Below are 19,585 nucleotides of genomic sequence, written 5' to 3'. Positions count from 1 at the left end.
GATGGTCTTCGGTCTGCATAAAACTAAAGTGAAAATAGCCCTGGCTGGTGTGCTCAATGCTTAGAGTGTCGACCCTCACACCAGAGTCGCAGCTTTGATTCCCAGTCAAGGGCATGTACCTGGATTGTAGTTTCAATTTCTGGCCCTATCGGGACATGTACAGGAGGCAGCCCATTGATGTGTTGTGTATCTCTTTCTTTCTCTTTCTCTTCCTCCCTTCCACACTCTCTCTAAAAATCAATGGAAAAAATATCCTCAGGTGAGGATTAACAACAACAAAAAACCAGAGTAAAAATAATCCACAATTTCCAGCACAGTACCTGGCATGTAGGGGGACACATTTAATGTCTTTATTGAATCTTCCATTTACATAACAGTGTTTTGGTTTATAAGTACCTTTCATTTCCAGAAATAATAAGAGCTGTAAGTGCAGTATGCATGCATGCCAGACATGTTTCTAGTTTTACAGTTTGCATTGATTCATTCAGTCTCACCACAATCATATAAAGTAAGGACTGTTATTAACTCCAGGTCACGGAGGTGTGAATGCAGAGGCTGAGGGACTTGCCCAAGTAACAATGACAGCTAGACACACTCCGGGATTGGGACACTTGCAAACCCCACCATCAAAGAATTCGGGAATGTCACGCTTTGAAGCAGTGCAGCCACAACAGTCACCCCTGTCCCCCCATCAACTGGATTTACTAAACTTTAATGAGGGACTCCTAGAAGCCACTAAGACTATAGGTAGGAAATTTAATAGGGTTTAATGGAGGTTAACAAGGTACATCCAACTTCCCAGCCAGGTTTTAACTTACCGGAGCTATACAGAGATTAACAAGCCCAGGAGGTGTGAAGGCACCTGCATGATTTAATGGGGATAATGAACCTGTCAGAGGTTGGCTGAGAGGGACAGGGCTGGGGCACTGCTGTTAACGAGTCAATCTGGTTGAAGTCAACAGACATTTATGAAACAGCTGGAGCCTGACCTGTTCTGTCCTGGGTACCCAGGGAAGCAAGTAAGAGAAGGCCACAACCAACATGCCAACCACGGCTGGTCCTGTTGGTGGGATCTGGAGTTTTTCTGTCTCCTCTGTGCTTTTTGGGGATTATCTAAATTGTTTATAATGGGCCTGAGCCATTTTCACGAAATCTATAAAATAGTAATTTTTTAAAATGTCTTCAAAACACATACTCTTTGCTCGCATAGTTTGTTACATATTCCTGAAACCTGTAGAAGACAGTAAGAGAAGTAAAATAAAAAACAAAACAAAAAAAAAACGGAATATAATCTTAAATTCGGGCAGCACTTGATTCCCTAGTATTGTCACTCGCTACTAAATAATGATACTTGGGTCACACTGGTGAGTGAGGAAGTCCCAGCAAATCCTCACCTTCTGCCTCCCAGATAGTGCTTTTTTTTCACTGAGCACTTACCGATAGGTACTGTGTTCATCACTTCACAGGCCTTAGGACCCTATGAATACAATTATGCTCTTAATACTATAAAATAAGGAAAATACTATACTATAAAATAAGGAAACAGAAATTTGTAAGGTGAAATGGCTCATCCAAGATCACCAGAAAGTGGTGGGGATGTAAGTCAAAGGCATGTCTGTCTGACCCCAGCATCCACTGTGCCCTGCTGCCTTCTAATTGGATAAGCTGCTATCTCAAGGGAGTATTGTTTAGAACAAGGAAGAACTGGAAACAACTTCAAATAATAGGGGACTGCTTTTAAAAAGATTATACTTTTATATTATATACTCACAATAATTACTATATATAAATTATGTATTACCATAATACATAGTATAAGTATATATGTCAAAATTATATTTACTGACATTCTTAGGAATATATACTATATATGTATATATGTATATAAATTACATTAGAGTATATACAATGTGGATATGCATAGTTACATATGTGTACCCTCCAAAAAAAGTATACACACGTTAACAGCTGAGAGCTCTATTGATGTTTCTTTTCAGATTTAACTCCCTATGCCTTTATAACTATTCAAAATGTGCATACATTTTTGGGAACACCCTGTGTATACACACACACACACAGCTGTATTTAACGTGACTATGACCATAGTGTAGGCATATCAACGCATCTATTTACCAACCCCATGTACAGCCATACTATACCTGTATCTATAATATTATATAAAATCCCGAGAAAGGGTGAAATGGGAAGGAAAAGGCCTTCTGAAAACCAAGGGAGCTTCCTGGAAGAAAAGGCTCCTAAGCAGGCCCTTTGGAAACTGGCAGGTTAGGCAGGAGGCAGAGGGTGAGGGAAGTCCAGCCCGGAGCAGACAGCCTCAGATGCCAGAGTGCAGAGCTGGAACGTGGGGGTCACCACACCTACAGCCATTAGAAACAAAGCCACACAGCGGAACGCGGTCCAGAGAATGCGTGTCTGCTGTGTGCCGGCCCGGCTGTCTGCGGGGCTCTGCACCAGCTCGGCCTCCAGGAGCCAGGCTTTCAGGGGGTTCATACCCACACAGCGGTGGGCAACAGGCCTCCGGCTGAAATCCCCAGAGTCTGCGGGAAGGCTCGGAGCCCAAGGCACAGAGGAGGCGTGCGTGGGTGCGAGCGTGCGTGGGTGCGAGCGTGCGTGGGTGCGAGTGTGCGTGGGTGGGTGCGTGCGTGAGCGCGTAATGGGCTGGCCTTGTTAGGGAAGCCACGTAGTGAGCATAGTTAGCTACGGTGGCTAGGGACGCTTCCTGAGGACTCTGGGCACCAGCCAGCCCGGACTCCGCTCGGTGAGCCCTTAGAGGGCCCTGTGCCCAGCCAGGTGACCCATGCAGGGGGGACCAGGCTTTAGGAGGTGCAGTCAGCAGAGCAGGGAGTGAAGACATTGGCTTGATCTCATCGAGACAGGTTGAACTCGGCTGAGCCCATTGAAACAGTTCCACGGAGGCCCCACCCTCTTCCATGGTAAGGGTGTTTTATTTCTGGTTTCATTCTTCAAGCGCCTTCTGTTCAAAAGCGATGGCTTTTGTTTGTTAAACACCTACTAGGGGATGGACACTGCTAGAATATTTTTTGTTCTGTTCTATTATTGAACAAAGATATTTTTTGTTCTATTCTTATATTCTTTTGTTCTATTACTGTTCCTGACAGTAATCCTCACACAAACTTGCAAAGAAGTGATTCTCCCTTATTTTCAAGTGGGGGAAACTGAGGCTCAGAGAAGTTAAATAGATAGTTTATTCAGAGTCTTATAGTGAGCCAGAATTGGAACCCATGCTAATCTGACTCTGTGTCCCATGCAACCTCTACCACAGAGAGAAGTGGAATAGTGACAGTGGGAGGACGGGGGGGAGGGAGGGAGCGCGATGGTAGGGTAGTGAATGCTGTTAGAGTTCCGGGAGCCACCAGTCTGAGGTATTCAGGGCAAGTGGGAACAGCCCTCTGCATGCCATTAGCCCAGTGCAGTGGTCGGCAAATTAATTAGTCAACAGAGCCAAATATCCACAGTACAACAATTGAAATTTCTTTTGCGAGCCAAATTTTTTAAACTTAAACGTCTTCTAACGCCACTTCTTCAAAATAGACTCGCCCAGGCCGTGGTATTTTGTGGAAGAGCCACACTCAAGGGGCCAAAGAGCCGCATGTGGCTCGAGAGCCGCAATTTGCCAACCACGGGCCCAGTGCAATTGTGGCAAAAGAATTTTTAGTTACCAGGAGAAGACTGTGTTTTGTTCAGCTGCTCCCACCCAACGAAACAAGAAAACATGTGATGCATTTTAGACTTGATGTAATAGGGAAATACAGACTCCTACCCCCAGGTGCCTCTAGGAAGAAAGCCGCAGAGATCTTGCATTGTAAAACCCCATCATCCCTCAGGAATCTGCCTCCTACCCAGGACTCCGGGCTCTGTGAACTTTCTGGGTCCCTTCTTTCCTGAAACTGCCAAAGAAAGTTAGCAAGAGTGGGCCTGCGGGGCTCTCCAGTCCCTGTATGGGAGTCGGAGCCCTCCCTGGTTTCTCTACAGAACACAGAGGAAGGAGTATGTCCACCAGGTGGCGGCCTCCCCTAGTGGTAGCCCCAGGAGGCATGGGAAGGCTCAGGGGCATTTTTTTGTCCCCCTCACAGATGCCATATTATAAATATTATTCACTAAGCACTATTTACTAAATGCTATTGTGAAAACCTAGACAGTCAAGGCAGAAAGGGACTTAGCTCTCTGGTCGCACTTTCTCCTTTTACAAATAACACCAGAGTCCAGTAAGGGCACGGAAATGCTCACGGTCACACAGCAGGCTGAGCCCCCTTCTCTTGGCCTCTGGGTCTAGGGCTCTTTCCATCACACTAACTGTTCTCACACTCCCATGAACACCTCCCTCATCCCATTGGACCGCCAGAATACTAACCTAAGCCCGTGGTCTGCAAACTGCGGCTCACGAGCCACATGCGGCTCTTTTGGCCCCTCGTCTGTGGCTCTTCCACAAAATGCCACGGCCTGGACGAGTCTATTTTGAAGAAGTGGCATTAGAAGAAGTTTAAGTTTAAAAAGCTTGGCTCTCAAAAGAAATTTCAATCGATGTACTGAGGATACTTGGCTCTGTTGACTAATGAGTTTGCCGACCACTGTCCCAAGCCAAGAGCTGAGCGCAGGGGAAAGCCATGTTCCCTTCCCCTTACCTGCCACTCCCTATTGCTTCCAAAGCATGCCCTCAGCCCAGCCCCAACCACAATAGCAGCAGTAGTCATAGCTCATGTTAACTACTGTCTATTCTGGGTCAAGCTACGAGCTTTTGGATCTTCAATCTCTGAGCTCTTCTGCTTTTCCTTTTTCAGAAGAGGGCTTTGGGGCTCAGAAAGGATAATAAACTCACCCAATGCCACACAGCTCATCCAACCAGCTGATCTGGGTGTCAGTCTACTAAGGTGACAATTTGTCCCGAGTCCCGTGGCATTTTTTAAAAGTCTGGAGTTTTGGAAAGGACTTTTTTAAAACTCCGAGGGACGCGGGACAAATTGTTAAAAATCGGGACGTCTAGTCACCTTAGTCTAGACCTCCCTATTGACCTTGGCCCCTCCTCTCATGCTATATTCTCTGTTTCAAAATCTTTCAAAAATGTTTGCCTATTTTAGCCTGACAGTTCCGTAAATTGAGGAAAGCTATTGTTAGCCCATCTGTGAGATTAGAAAACTGGGGCCCAAGAGGATGATTGGCCCAAGGTAGACTTGAATCTGAAACCCGGGGCTCCACCCACTGGGTGAAAGTCATGGGACTCAGCAGCTGAAGTGGCAGGTTTGGGAGACAGATGGGTCTGGGTTTAATAGTTCCGTGACCATGAATAAATTACCCTCTGTGGTTGTTAGGAGGGGTCACTGAGCCCAAATATATTGAGCACTGCTGCCTGTACACATTAAGTGTCTAGTAAATGGTGGCTATGTATTGATACGATTAACTAAAGCTATGTGTCTAATATTCCTGCTACATGAGCCCTAAGACCTGCATTGTTCAATTTGGCAGCCATTAGCCACATGCAGCTATTGAACGCTTGCCCTGTGGTCCAAACTGAGATATGCTTTAAGTATAAAACACCCCCCCCCCCCCGATTTTCAAGGCTTACTATTAAAAAAAATGTAAAACATCTCGTTAATAAACTTATATTAAATACAGGTTGAAATTATATCAGACATATTAAATAAAATAAATGTCTAACATAAAGAACATAAAATATATTATTAAATTTAATTTCATCTGTTTCTCTTTACTTTTTTAATGTGGCTACTAAAAAAATTGTAATTACATACGTACCTCGTATTTGGGGCTTACGTTATATTTCTACTGTATAATGCTGCCTTATATAGTTTCAGAAATTCAGCTGCTACTGCCTACCTACCTTCAGTTCACCTTCATGATGTGGAGTGTGAGGTCTTTGAACCAAGAATCGACTCACTAGCTGTGTGCCCTTGAGCAAGTCACTGCTACCTTCTTTGCCTGTCAGAAGTATGCACTACATTTCCAAAACAAGCAAACAGGCTTAAACAAAGTCTTAGTACCTCACAAGATTATTGTAGGGATTAAATAACATAATGAAAATAGCTCTGCAGTGGACAGCATGCTGAGTACTTCACACACCTTATCTCATTCAGTCCTCACAAACCCCAGCAAGTGGAGACAATGATGGCTCCATTTTTGTAGATGAGAAAATTGAGGCTCAGTAACTTGTTCAGGGTCTCTTGCCACTGTATTGTTCTTTAACCTGCACTAGAGGTAAACGGTGTTAAGTAAACAAAGGGAAAAGAAAAATACACATGACCTTGGGCCCCGCCTTTGGGGCCTCAGTTTCCCCTGCTGTAAAATGAGAGAAATGTTTAGATCTTTGAAGTCCTGGTATTTTGGGATGTTTTGAACACTTCAGTGAATATAAGACTTCTGGAACTCGCAAGTCCAATGCCTTCTCTGTCCATTCTGTGGGGATAAATGTGTATTTCTGTTTGTTTTAATAACATTTGTAGGAGCTTTATATAGTGTCTATGTCTGCTTACATTAGACGCTGTGTATTATAGTTAAGAGTCTTTCACTGTTTCCCATATAAACCTTGTGGGGTTTTTTTTTTTTTATGGGTTTGGGAGAGCTCAGCTGTAAAAACTCAGCTTTAAAAAAAAAAAATTTTTTTTCCCAAACAAATTCAGTTTAAATCAAGAGACTGGTTTCAGACACTTTAGAGCATGCATATTTTTTTCTTCCCAGTCACTTTTCATTTAAAAATGAGATTGGCTGATTTCTTAGTTTCATTTCTTTTATGAGGATTTAGCAAGACCATAAGCTTAGCTGCTGGTTGCGTGAAGAGAAAGGATGAATAGCCTTTTCCAAGACAGCCCTGGGCCTGGAGTCTCCAGGCATCCTTCTGATCCCTCGACTGGCTGTGTGACCCTGAGCTGATCACTTTACCTCTCTGGGTTTTCCTTTCTCCTTCCATCCATGAGGAGCCATAATCCCTACCCCTGCTTCCTTCTAGTTTCTAGGGAGGAAAATGTGATTAGAGAAGTGAAGGTATCAAGGAAAGGTGAATGACCTATACAAACATCAGAGGCTGGGGCAAAGAATAACATTCTGAATTTTCCACCAGCAGAAAATGGATTCCTAGATTCAGTGTTACAGCTGGGAAAGAATCTGGGGGTCAAGAAACTCACCCCTTCATCACTATATACATGGATCCACTCTGAGTGAGGATAGAGGAAGAGGATTCCAGGTGAGTCGGAATCACAGATTCTTCCCCCAAAATCCTTTCTTTCTCTACCTTACTTTACCAAGGAAGATCAGATTAAGAGGCTGTATTTGCACATACGTACATACATACATACATACATCCTGGAGGTACTCTGAAATGTGGGGGAAAGCCATGTCTCTGGAGACAGCAAGACCTGCCTTTTGATCCACGCTCTGTCAGCCTTTATGGTCCATGTGACCTTGAACAAAGTCCTTCACCTCTCTAAGCCTCAGCTGCCTTAGTATCAACCTCACACAGTTCCCATTAAGCTTAATGAAATAATTCATGCCAAGAGCTTTCATAATTTCTTTAATTAATTTTAGCTTTGTTGTTATTTCATGCATTAATAGGTTTTAAATGTGAGAAAAGTATTTATTTATCTTGTAGAAGGAAAAATCAACTCTTCAAGACCAATATTTACTATTGTATGTTAATTGGTGCTGATTATATGGATTATTTCTTACTCATTATGTTTATACCCACAGCTAGGTACTCAATTAACGTGTACTGACTAAACAGCGTACTCAGAGTACACTGGCCATAGGTGAAATTAAAAGGAAATTGCAGCTTACTTTTTTATTGTAAAACTAATACTTATTAATTGTATAAAAGAAAGTAGATGCCCTAGCTCAGTGGTCAGCAAACTCATTAGTCAACAGAACCAAATATCAACAGTACAACGATTGACATTTCTTTTTGAGAGCCAACTTTTTAAACTTAAACTTCTTCTAACGCCACTTCTTCAAAATAGACTCGCTCGGGCCATGGTATTTTGTGGAAGAGTCACACACAAGGGGCCAAAGAGTCGCATGTGGCTCGAGAGCCGCAGTTTGCCGACCACGGCCCTAGCTGGTTTGTCTCAGTAGATGGAGAGTTGGCCCTCAGACTGAAGGGTCCCAGGTTTGATTCTGGTCTAGGGCATGTACCTCAGTTGCAGGCTTGATCATTGGTTGGCCCAGGTTGGGGCGCATGTAGAAGGCAACCAACCCATGAATCCATGCATCTCTCGCACATCGATATTTTTCTCTCTCGGTCTCTCCCCTTCCCTCCCACTCTCTCTAAAAATCAATGGAAAAATATCCTAGGGAAAAGAGTAGGGGGAAAAAATACCTACACTGGAGGAAAAATCAAAATTATCCTTATTCCCTCAACTCAGAGGTAGAGGTATAAATGTCTTGATGTATATTCTTCCACTTCTTCTCCATGAATGATACTTATGCATTCATTAATTTACTTTTACATAAAACAGGTCATGATGGACAGTCTTCAGTAACCTGGGAGAGCTTTTATTCCCCCTCAACATAATCTATAATGAACAATCTCCATGTCAACCCTCACATTTTTTTTCTAGTAGCTGAGTAGTAACCCACTGTACGGATGGATTTCTTTAACCAGTTATAATTCTGTAATTATAGCCCATCTGGGTCCTTTCCTATTTTTCACTCCTTATTAGACTAGTCCTGTAGTTAAAGGTTTGTAACACCAATGAGTATTTCCTTATGAGAAATTCCTGGAATTTACTTTTAAGCTCATGATCATTCCATTCCCCCCCACCTTTAAAAAAAAAAAAAAAAAAAAAAAAGGTGATGCCCTTAAAAATAATAAAATAATAATAATGGCACTGCTTCTGCCACAGCCGGGTTGAGGTAGGTTTCTGGCAAACAGCCTTGAACCGTGGGAGAGAATAAGAAAGCAAAGGCCAGGCTCTAAAGCCATTTCACAGGAGGGGGACTGAAGAAGGGTGAGAGGCTCGGTGAGAAGAGAGGAGAGACAGCCCAGAGACCGGTTTCTTGGAACCCGGAACCACTCCGTTCCTCTCCAGGGGTCCCACTTTTCCAGTCCTGACGTGGGGGCTGAGCATTATCTAAGCCCCCCGGAATGAGGCTTGGGGAAAGTGGGAGGACATCCCAGCGACCCCGCAATGGGCATGTCCCGGCTCAGCTCCCAGGTCCTAGGTCTGAGGTTGGGACCGACGTGGCTGGGGCTGAATTTGAGGCTCCACCCGCTCCTCAATGGGGGTTTGGGCCCGGGCCGCTGGGGTTGCCGAGCAGGCCTGGTTAGGCAAACGTGGCTGGGGCTGCGCAGGCGGTACCTACCCCTCGGCGTCCTCTCTCCTTTCACTAGACGGGACGCAAGAAAGGGGACCCGGTGCGCATTCTTCCCGTGCCTCGGATACTTTGGAAACTAAAAATAGCCCCGAGAGCGGCGCTCGGCATTGAGACTGAGGATGGTCTGAAAACCGAACTGCAGTCCTGGGTTCGAATCCCAGTAAGGCCCCCTCCGTGCTGGCGCAGGTCGGTCGGTTTGCTCCTTGAGTCTCAGGGTCTCAGTGCGTGCGTGCGTACCAGGATTTCTAAGGGGCTTTCTAGCTCTAGGAAAGGGAAAGAAGAAGAAGAAGAAGAAGGAAAAAAAAAAAAAGAAGAAAAAAACCACGATTTTTGTTTTCTGCTCTGCCCGAGGGACCTTCGGGCCTGGGGCCGGGAACTGAGGCCGGGGGAGGGGTGTGCCAGGACGGCTCATTACTGCGAGGTGTTGCCCTAGTTAAATCACCGGTCTGTTTGATCTGGAGGCGGGTGGCGAGAGGGAAAAAAGAAAAAAGTAGGGGGGTGGGAGTGGAGAGAAGCTCACACCTCCCCCACCATTTCCTCACGTCCATAAAACACCTTTTATTAACTCCTTCGTGTCCGGAAAGGCCCGCGTGGCCGCTGTGCTCCTGCCACGGTGTTTACAGCCAAGACTAATGGGGCCCTATATTCACCCCGATGCTGGGACGAGGCGCCTGGGCACACCTGGCCCAGAGCGGCCGGGGGTCTCCTTTCTGGACCCCCAGCTCCCGATGTCTCGATTTAACCATTCCCACGCGCGTGTTCCCCCAGAGGGAACATCAGAGACCCGTCCAAGCACTGCAGACTATGCGACCCTCGGGCAATCATGGGAGCTGTTCAGAGGCATAAAAGCACTTAGCCTAGTGCCTAGCACAGTTGTGCGCAAGCAAAGCAAAACTAGGTTGTCTGTACTCTTATTATCCAGGGACACATAACAGTCTTCTTTTGCTCACCCCGGTTTAGCCCTGGGTGAGCTAAAAGACGCACCCTCTTTTATGCATCCCACACCCAGCCCTGGGTGTGCATGTGAGAGCACAGAGATGGCTCTCCTACACAAGTGGCGGAACTAGCACGCAGGACCCTCACCCCTTTGCACAGTCCATACGCCCTCACAACTCTTTGTTGAATGTGTTGTTGCCGGAGAGAAACCTAAATGTCTCCATGTAACCATTCACAAGCTTATTTTGCTCTCGTACAAAATAAGAGCTGCTTCAGCTTGTCGAGCCCTTACTTCGCGCCAGGAGCTCTGCTAAGCCGAAGCTCCCGTTGGCCCTGGCACAGGCACTGGGCTCTGAGCAAGTTTCCTCTCCTCACCGTTACCTACACAACCGTGTTCCTCATTTACTATGGGTAAACTCTGTAGGCTTGAACACACCCCTCTCTTCCCAGCTTCACTGCCCTCTCCTGACCACCTCAACAGACTTTCTTCTGACACCAAGTGCATACTAACCCGGTGTTAGACCCACCTAACCCTCAGCCCGGCAATCTGGGTCTAATTCCTTTCTAGTTTTCCTTTCTGTGGGGTCACTAAAGCTATCCTGTTCTAAGGAGAGCTTTGTTCTTCCTTCAAGGAATAAGTCCTTTCTCTGCCCCCTCCCCTTGACATGACTTGTAGTTTGGTTTGGCATTTATCTAAAAAAGTAGGAGCAGGAGGCTCTCTACCTAGCAGAAACAATGAAGCCAGGGATACCCACCAAGACACCACACAGGCTTCCTCCGATTTCAGAAAATGTTTTATTAGTCAAGAGCGTAGATACTGCTTTGGCGAAGGGAGAGGGCGGTGAGTGGTCATATAGATTTGAGGTAGAAAAAGGGTGGGGTAGGGGAATAGACAAACACCTGAGCACAGCAGGCATCGTAGGTAGTTTAAATACATAAAAACTTTTCAACATTGGGAAAAGCTTTTATTTACAAATGAAGGGAGGGGAAGGAGCCAGGGGGAGGAAGGAAGGAAGAAGAAAGAAGAAGAAAAAAGGAGAAAAGAAAGGAGAGGAGGAAGGGGGGAAATGTGTTTCCCTTGGAACTAAGTAGGAAGTGCAGCGACAAAAGTAAAAAATAAAATCACCACTGTTTGAGGGAGATCAACAACAAAAGGCAGCCCTCCGTCTTCACGATCTGGTTCTCCGTTCTTGGCAGTAAACTATTGATTCCACTTATTGCATTTTAATTAGGGAATTGAGCACTCCAGGGTTTTGATTGGAACCAGAGTGCATTAGAAAGAGAGCCAGATAGCTCGGTGGGGAAGGTGCTGGGGGTTCCAAATTCGCCCCAGAAGGGTTGCAGGGGTGCATCTTAGCCGCTCGTCTGTCCGGAGTCCCGCAGTCTCTCCCTCCCGACACAGTGCTGCCAAGAGCCGCCCTCCTGGTTATAGGGGTGGATATATATATTTCTCTTTCTCTTACTGTATTAAAAACAATTTCAAATGACATTGCACGTGCGATCCAAGTGTGTTGTTGCAGCCGACGACCTGCCGGCACACAGCAGAGGCTCGGCAGGACGCGCCCCATAAGGCCCGGGTCCCAGAGCCTGGCACTCTTTGCCCTCCTCTCCTCCCGGGCCTCCGGGGTCGGCCGCGGTGGTGAGGTCCTCCGCGCGGGCCTCGGCTCACTGGTTTAACTCCAGCGCCCAGACTTGCTGCGGCCAGCCTGTGCGCCCTTTAATCCTCTTCTCGCCTGGGCCCAGGGCAGGAGGAAAGCCTTCGTGCTGCTGCTGCCAGAGGACATGCACAGAGAAAGAGGCGAGAGAGACAGGTTTAAATCTTTCTGCTCCGGTCGCCAGGGCGCAGAGTGGGGTCGGGGAAAGGTGTTGGGAGCAGTAACGGGGAGCCTTTAAATAAGTGACGGATTTCTGTTTGCGAAATAGGCAAACAAGCTCATAAAATCTGCCTTAATGCGCCGTCTGGGGAGTGGGGGCGGTATGGGCTGGGCAGCTGCTGGGGGTTCCAGAACGAGAATTTTCTGTGTCTAGTGAAATTGATGCGCCTAGATTTGGCATGATGGCGCCCAGGAGAGACTGCAGGGATTGGGGATGGGAGGGGTGAGACCCCACAGTTTTCCCACCCGCGCTTCGAGGACTGCTCTCCCCACGGACTTTCCAACCTGGCTTAGCTCCTGGGCTTGGACACTACGTTGGATCCCCACCCGCCTGCTGGTGCTGGGTAGCTTCAGACAGCTGGGCGAAGGGTACTCGGCCGGGTCTGCCATCCCACTCCCCTTCCCCGCTCTCAAGCACAAACCAAGCCGTGATTCTTAAAAGAGGCGGTGAGGTGGGGAAGGTGGGAATACGCCCATTAACTACCGCCATTGAGGCGTCGTTGGGCCTGCATCTCCAGCTGCAAGTCTTTCCCAGTCTCCCCAGCTGAGCTTTCCCTAGTTTACCACAGCCTCTGCGGGTCAGACCAAACCCAGCGGGGCTCTCTAGTCAGCTTCCCGGGGGAACAGCCTGAGCCCTAGCATACTAACCTAGATAAACTAGTTCTCTAGCCTGGAAATCTCCACCCTCTGAGGTTCCACAGCTCTGGGCCAGCAGAATCAGGCTTCAGAAAGTGTCTCCCTCACTGGAGAGGATCGAGAAAGGCCAAGTAGAGACTGTGATCTCCAAAGCCAAAAGAAGGTAGGTAGTGAGACTCTCACTTGTAGATACTGACACACCAAACCATCAAGGTCGCCCATGGAACGAGCCCGTGGGAAGTGTGCTCTGGACTGAGAGTAGAAGACCTGACTTGTTTTACCCCAGCTGCACCTCTGACTCATCCGTCGGAGGCCTTCACCTCCAATCCTACCCCTGGCCTGTTTCCCTGTCTGTAGGAGGATGTAGGTAGACTAGCCTCTCCAGCAAAGGTCCTTTGAAAACAATAAGTCCATAAGCATAAATTCACACTCAGGCACATCAAGTAAGGAACTCCTACAGCATTCTTAAAGTGGCTTCCAGGAGAGCCAGGGATAGCTAAGGACCCCTCGAAATTGGAAGCGAAATATATGTGTATTTTCTCAGGGTCTTAAGCTTCCAGCGGATTCTTAAAAGGGACTCTATAGCTCCTCCAAAAAAGTTAAGACTATGTCTTAATTCACAGCCTTACAAACAATATCCCTCATGACGTTCATGTGTTAATCTTTCTCCCTCACGCACACAATCCCACATTTCAACCCTCTCAGAACTCCCCGCAGCCTCTCAAAATCTCACACACCGCCACACAGACTCCTCCATCGCGCGCTGCCTGCGGGTGCCCACCGCCCTCGGCCGGAGCTTAGAGGCCCCGAACTTACCAGCTCCCTTTTCCGCTTGCTCTCGCGCCCGCCATCCACCTTCTTGATTTCAGCCTTGAAGGCCTCGGGGTCACCGGCCTGTGCGTCCTTGGCCAGCACGTCCATCAGATAGGCGATGTAGCTGGTGGCCAGGCGCAGGGTCTTGATCTTGGAGAGCTTGGTGTCGGCCGGCACGTTGGGGATGCACTCGCGCAGCTCCGCGAACGCGCTATTGATGCTCTCGGTGCGCTTCCGCTCCTTCTTGGGTCCCGAGCCTTTCCGCCGGCCCAGGCGGCCGCCGAGCGCCTCCAGGCTCCCCGGGCTCTGGCCGGGCCGGGCGTCCGGGATGTAGGCGGCAGAGGCCGCCGCTGCGGTGGGTGGCGGCCCGCCGGTGGGGAAGTCCGGAGCGGCGTCAGGGGGACCCAGCAGCCAGCTCTGGAAGTAGGGCCGCTCCTGGTGGCAGCGCGAGGCCGGGCCGAAGAGGAAGGGCTCGTGGAGCACCGGGTGCGCGGGGTGCGGGTGGTGGTGGTGGTGGTGATGGTGCGAGTAGCTGCCCACGAGGTTCATGGTGGAGCGGCCACCTGGTCTGCACCGCCGGTCCCCTTAGCGCCGCCCCATGCACTCCCGAGGCGACCGAGGCCACCCGTGAGCTCGCGGCGGCGCTCCCGTGGGTGCGTGGGCTCCGGGGAGTCCCAGACGGCGGTGGGTGCACGGGCTCCGGGAGGGTCCGGGCCAGACAGCCTGCCGCTTCCGTGCCTGTGCCACGAGCTGAGGCTGCAGATACTGACGCGGCGTGGAGAGACCTGTTTAACCCTTCTGCGGCCTCCCCTGCAGGGTCTGGCTTATATAAGGCCACGGCTTTGATGTCAACCTCTCCCTGGAACCAATGGCAGGGGGGGTGGGGGTGGCCGTCCCTGTTTTTAAGCTCAGCTTGAGCCACTCGCCTCCAGGCTGCCTGCGGGGGCGACAGGGAGGCGGCCCGCCCCGGCCCCTCCCCCTCCCCGTTTTCGGCTGGGGTTGGGGAGGCAGGGGCAGCGTACTGGAGGCGCAGGCCTGTCAGCACCCCGGAAGGTGGTGGCCACCCGCACCCAAGGAGCCAAGGGGGGAAATCTAGAGTCACCTAGCGAAAAGGTCTTCTAGAGCCCACCCTTTGCCTTCACACGGGGACACTGAGGGCCAGAGAAAGCAAGCTTCTTGTAGACCCTCCAGAATTTAAAATGGGAACCCCAGAGCTCTCTAGTCCCGAACTCCATAGCTCCCCTTGGCGTCAGAGGCAGAAGACGAGGAGGGATCGCTGCTGGAGGCAGGGTAGGCCCCTGGCGTTCCTCCCCATCCTGCCGGAGTGGGAGGGTCGTGCGCCCGCCAACTCTCGCCAAGCCGTGTGCCCCGCAGCTGAGTGCGCCTCTGCGCAAGGAGCCTGGCCTCCTCGGACCACTCCGTCAAGTCACCGTCGCTTGAGAATGTTCGATTCTGTAAAAGACAGCAATGCCAAAGCTCACACCGCGAGAAATTAGCGGTGTGCGCGTACCAGAACGTCCACACTGACCACCAGGCTCCCTCGCGGGAGTAGCGCACCCTCGGAAACGCACAAGGACCCGTTTGGCCCTCCGCTGTTTCCCCGCAGCCGGGCCTGTCCCAGGCTCCGCTAGGAAGCTTCCCTGGGCTCCGCTCCGACCCGGAATTCCCAGAGTGATGGCGCTTCTGGCTGGGTTTTCTGTCTCACCTCCCATTGCAGTAGCTGCCAGCTAACGTCCCCCTGCCTGGATCACCTCCGCCTCGCCAGCCTTTCCCAGCCCCCCTTCCCCGGGCGGGGTAGAGGGAGTGTGCCCAACTCTCAAAACCAGTGTGGAGGTGAGGATGGAAGGGGAAGAGCAATATGTGGCTGCTCTTTTTACAGGACAAATTCATTTCTTTCCCCATTCGTTTACTAATTTATTGGTGTCCACTATGTGCCTGGCGCACTTAGTCCAAAGGCAGAGGGGGAAAGGCCGATTCTTTCCTGAACAGACAGAACAAGTGAGGCCCAGAGATGAACAATTTTCCTTGCGTCCCACAGCCAGTGGATACTGTTATTTCCTCTCCTGAACGAGGGAGTAAATGGGAAGGGGTGGGAGGTGCTGGGAGGGGGTATACTACAGGAGGGAAGGAGACAAACGCTTTGTCCCCAACGGCCAGTTACCCTGGTCCCCTAGGGCTGTGGGCCCTGGAGGTGCGTGGGGGAGGGAAGTCCTGGTTTCCTGCCTGAGGCTGGCTAGAACCCCGCCGCTCTCCGGGCGCCTGGCGCCAGCAGCGCTGGGGTTGGGCCCAGCAGAGCCAGAGGTTCAAGGGGAGGGAGCGCCGGCGCCCCATTCCACCTCGGCGCTGCGGGGTCCGCGCCTCCCGGGCGTGGAGGCTCTCCTGAGCGTGTTGGGAAGGGAGAGTAATTACTGTGTGGAGAAGGACCTCAGTCTTCAACACACACCCAGTCTTTGTCCTAATCCAGGCAGGATCTTCACTTAGAGCTCTCAATGTAGCACACCCGGCCCAAGATTACACATGCGCACATAATTGCACAGAGGATCACCCAAACGCACCCGCATACACAAAGGCCCATATGTTCATATGTCCAAACGTATATGTGTTCTCAGGATAACACATATACACCCACACAAGACAGCATTTCAACATTCATGCATTCCCAGGATTTTACACGTTATCTCTGTTACCCACCCACAGGCACACATCCCCGTGCAGAGAAGTTGCAGCTGAGCTCCTCCAAAGGTTCACCATCTTCCAGTAGAGGCACACACACATCCCACATAAATGACACACCTCTGTAGGGTGCTGCACAGCGTCTTATGTCACAATGTGCATGGGTGCAGTTTGTATTTCCTAACATTTCCCCACAATTGTATTCACAGCACAAACGTCCAAAAACTGCATCATGCCTTTCGTGTATTCTGTGTCACAACTAAACCTTCAGTCCCACAAACACATGCAAGTACACAGCCATGGTTACTACTATATAAGCAAAGGTGCTCAGAAATAGGTGTTTTCACATCTTTGCACATTACACACTGACACACACTCAGTTTGTCATATCTTCTGTCTTACATAGCCATGTGCACACATTGATGAAATGAAGTTGAACAATAGTATGCATGTTATCATAGCACCCACATGAATGAGGCACACTCACACAGGTACACACAGTTACCCACATACTCACACATTTATGCTCCAGCACCCATCCATGTGTCCCAGTCCCTTTCCTGTGGTTACACATCACCAGCTTGTTTAGTGGGATGGGGAATGCATTATCAGTATTGGGTGATGAGTCCCAGTTCCATCAGACCCCTTGAGGGCCCCAAGATTGACCTGTTTCCCCCCACCCCACATCCAGGTGGGTGCTTAAAGAGCAGGGTGCTCCCAGCCACCTGGGACCCAGAAAGTGCATGCCCCCCCCCCCTACTTCCCTAAAAGATTGTGAAGGATTTGAAGTGTTCAGATGAGAGGTGCCTGCTCTGAGAGTGAGACCCTGGGGAATCCCCGATCTCTGGGCTGGGCGGGCTCCTGCAGGATGGACGCCTGCGTAGACCACAAGGCGCCTTGGCTTCAAACCCGGCCTTCTGGGAGCCCCTGAGGCACTTTAACTCTAGCCTGACTTAGGCGCGTTTGGAAGAGAGGAATGGGATAGTGGGGACCTGGTGAGGGTGTTCCCTGCAGAGGGGCAAGGAGAGAGGCTGGGACCCAGGAGTTTGATCAGAATTGCTTTAAGCTGAGAGCAAGAGGTCTTCCTATCACCTCAGTATTCCTTTCCCTCTTCAGAGCCTCCATTTCTCTCTTCAGGAGGGGATAGGATCGATAGTCTGTAATTCCCAGCCCTGGCTCCCTCTCCCCACACTCCCATTTAGCACTTGGTTCTTGAGAGGATTCCATTCTCCCTGGGCCCACATCCATAGACCATGGACCAGTCTCAGTCTCCCCTGTCTCGCTTCCCCTCTGTGCTGCTCACCTAGATAGCACCTTTCGAAGGTCTGGCGCTCAGAGCATTACCACACATTGCTTCCTTCTGCAGTTGTGCTGGTGAGGTCGGACAAGAACTTCTCGCCCCATTTGATAAGTTAGAGCTTAAGCACATAGAGGTTGGAAAATTGTATTAAAGGAGTGTTGAAGAAAGCCTGGCCGTGGGATTGGACCCACTTGGGTTGAAACCCAGACAGAACTGTCCTCCTTCTACTCAGATCTTGTTTCCTCTCCCATAAATTGGGGTTGGGAGCTGGTGAGGGATACTTGGAGGTGGGTGAGACCTGGCATTGCCAGGTGTGGGGATGATGCTGCCAGAGACCTGAGTTCCAGTTCTAGATCCCACCCATCTCCATTTCCTTCGCTGTGATTTGTTTGTCTGTTTGTTTGTTTGTTTTGGGATAGTCTTGCATCCTCCAGGATTCAGTTCCCCCATTTGAAGAGTGGACCCTCTTTATATATTTTTTCTTGATTTATATTTTATTGATTTCATAGAAGAAGGGAGAGGGAGAGAGAAGCAGAAACATCAATGATGAGAAAGAATCATTGATCCGCCTCCAGCGTGCCTCACACTGGGGATGGAGTCTGCAACCCTAGCACATTGACTACCAAGCGGCTCTGACCTCCACACTCAACCACTGAGCCACCCTGCTGGCCACTGGACCCTCTTTCTTCAAGTCTTAGACCTCTGGAGTGACTGGGGCCTCTGCCTGGAGGCCCCTCTCCCCGCCCTTGGGCCACTTCTCCCCTCACTTCCACCCAAGGGACTGGCAGCCCTCAGAGAGCCCACACCGGCGCCTACCGCAAACCTTCTCCGCCTCCGAGTCTTCGAGTCTTGTGACCTTGACGCCACCAGCAATCCCCGCACCGGACCTCTTATCTAAATAGGGCCGTAAATCAAGGACCTGTCAGGGCGCGGGTAATTACAGGAACTCCATAAAAAGGACCCGGCCGGCCGCCTGTTTATATTAGCGCGGTGTAAAATATTCTCGCTGTCTTGGGGAATCGCGTCGTGCAGTAACGCGCCATAAATCAGCCCGTGGGCCATTTACCCCGCAGCTTGAGCGGGCAAATCCCTTAAACTTTTCTCTGCCGCATCTAAAGAGTGTCTAAGGTGCCTCGTTAGCGCAGTAGGTAGCGCGTCAGTCTCATAAAGAGTGTCTAGGACTTTCCAATCTGACCCAACCTTCTTCCCAAGGCCGGAGAATAGTCACGGCATGAGAGAAATAGGAAAAGACTCTTAGAAGCTGGTTGAGTGAGGCCTGGTTGCCTCGGCCAGTATGGGAAGGCAGGGCCAACAGGAACCAGCCTAGAGAGGGGAAGGCGCTTCCCAGAGGGCACACAGCCAGTAAGTGACAGAGGTGAGGGTAGAGACAGTCTAGGGGAGACTTGGGTTCCAAGGTAGCCTCTGTCTTTCCCTTATCCCCCCCTTTCCTGGATGAGGGGTGATCTTGCCAGGGAAGGTCCAAGTCACAAGCTGGATTCTCTACCTTTTACCTGGGTGCGTGGCGGGGCGGGGGCGGAGGGATCGCTGAGCTCCCTGCAGTTGCGCACAGTATGATTTATGAATGCTCCTGTGTGCACACAGGCCTCTGATCACCAGCCAGGTCCGGTCCCTAGTTTCGCAGGTGGCACAGCACAGGCCAGAGCAGGGCGCACACAGCCACAAATCAGACGCTCCACTGCTGAAATCATCTATTCTGGCTTATCTCCCTCACTCTCTATCGAAAAGAAAAACCAAGGGGTGGGAGGCGGCAACCCTATCCAGTTTCAGGTTTGTAACAGCCACAAACATACAAGATCTATTTAAGCAAACCTAATGCGGGCCATTGTCTAATGAGGACACAAAGCAAGCTTATGGAAAAAGAAGATTAAATTTTTCCGTGTCTTCCCTCGGGGCTGGGACCTGAGGATTCCAGGGAGAATTAAACATCTTCCTTCCCCATCCCTTTCCCTTCCGAAGTCTGTAAATGACAACGTGTTTA

At 49.8% G+C, this 19,585-nt stretch overlaps 1 protein-coding gene across 2 annotated transcripts; it reads right to left on the bottom strand.

Moving 5' to 3' along the window:
* Window positions 1-11,066: 11,066 nt before the first annotated feature.
* HAND1 (heart and neural crest derivatives expressed 1) lies at window positions 11,067-14,611 on the bottom strand. Of its 2 annotated transcripts, none has more exons than XM_036424596.2 (2): window positions 13,617-14,611; window positions 11,067-12,057 (listed from the first exon to the last, which is right to left on the bottom strand). In XM_036424596.2, the coding sequence occupies exons 1-2, from the start codon at window positions 14,160-14,162 to the stop codon at window positions 11,956-11,958; spliced, it is 648 nt and encodes a 215-aa protein (XP_036280489.1). In that variant the 5' UTR covers window positions 14,163-14,611; the 3' UTR covers window positions 11,067-11,955. The 2 variants fall into 2 exon arrangements, with proteins under 2 accessions (XP_036280489.1, XP_036280488.1); XM_036424595.2 differs by having other exon boundaries at window positions 11,067-12,060; window positions 13,617-14,574.
* Window positions 14,612-19,585: the final 4,974 nt, after the last annotated feature.

This window comes from Pipistrellus kuhlii, unplaced genomic scaffold (assembly GCF_014108245.1).
Source record: "Pipistrellus kuhlii isolate mPipKuh1 unplaced genomic scaffold, mPipKuh1.p scaffold_m20_p_8, whole genome shotgun sequence".
Lineage (NCBI taxonomy): Eukaryota > Metazoa > Chordata > Mammalia > Chiroptera > Vespertilionidae > Pipistrellus > Pipistrellus kuhlii.
The sequence above is the reverse complement of the archived record's forward strand: the minus strand, read 5'-3'. Positions and strand labels throughout refer to the sequence as shown.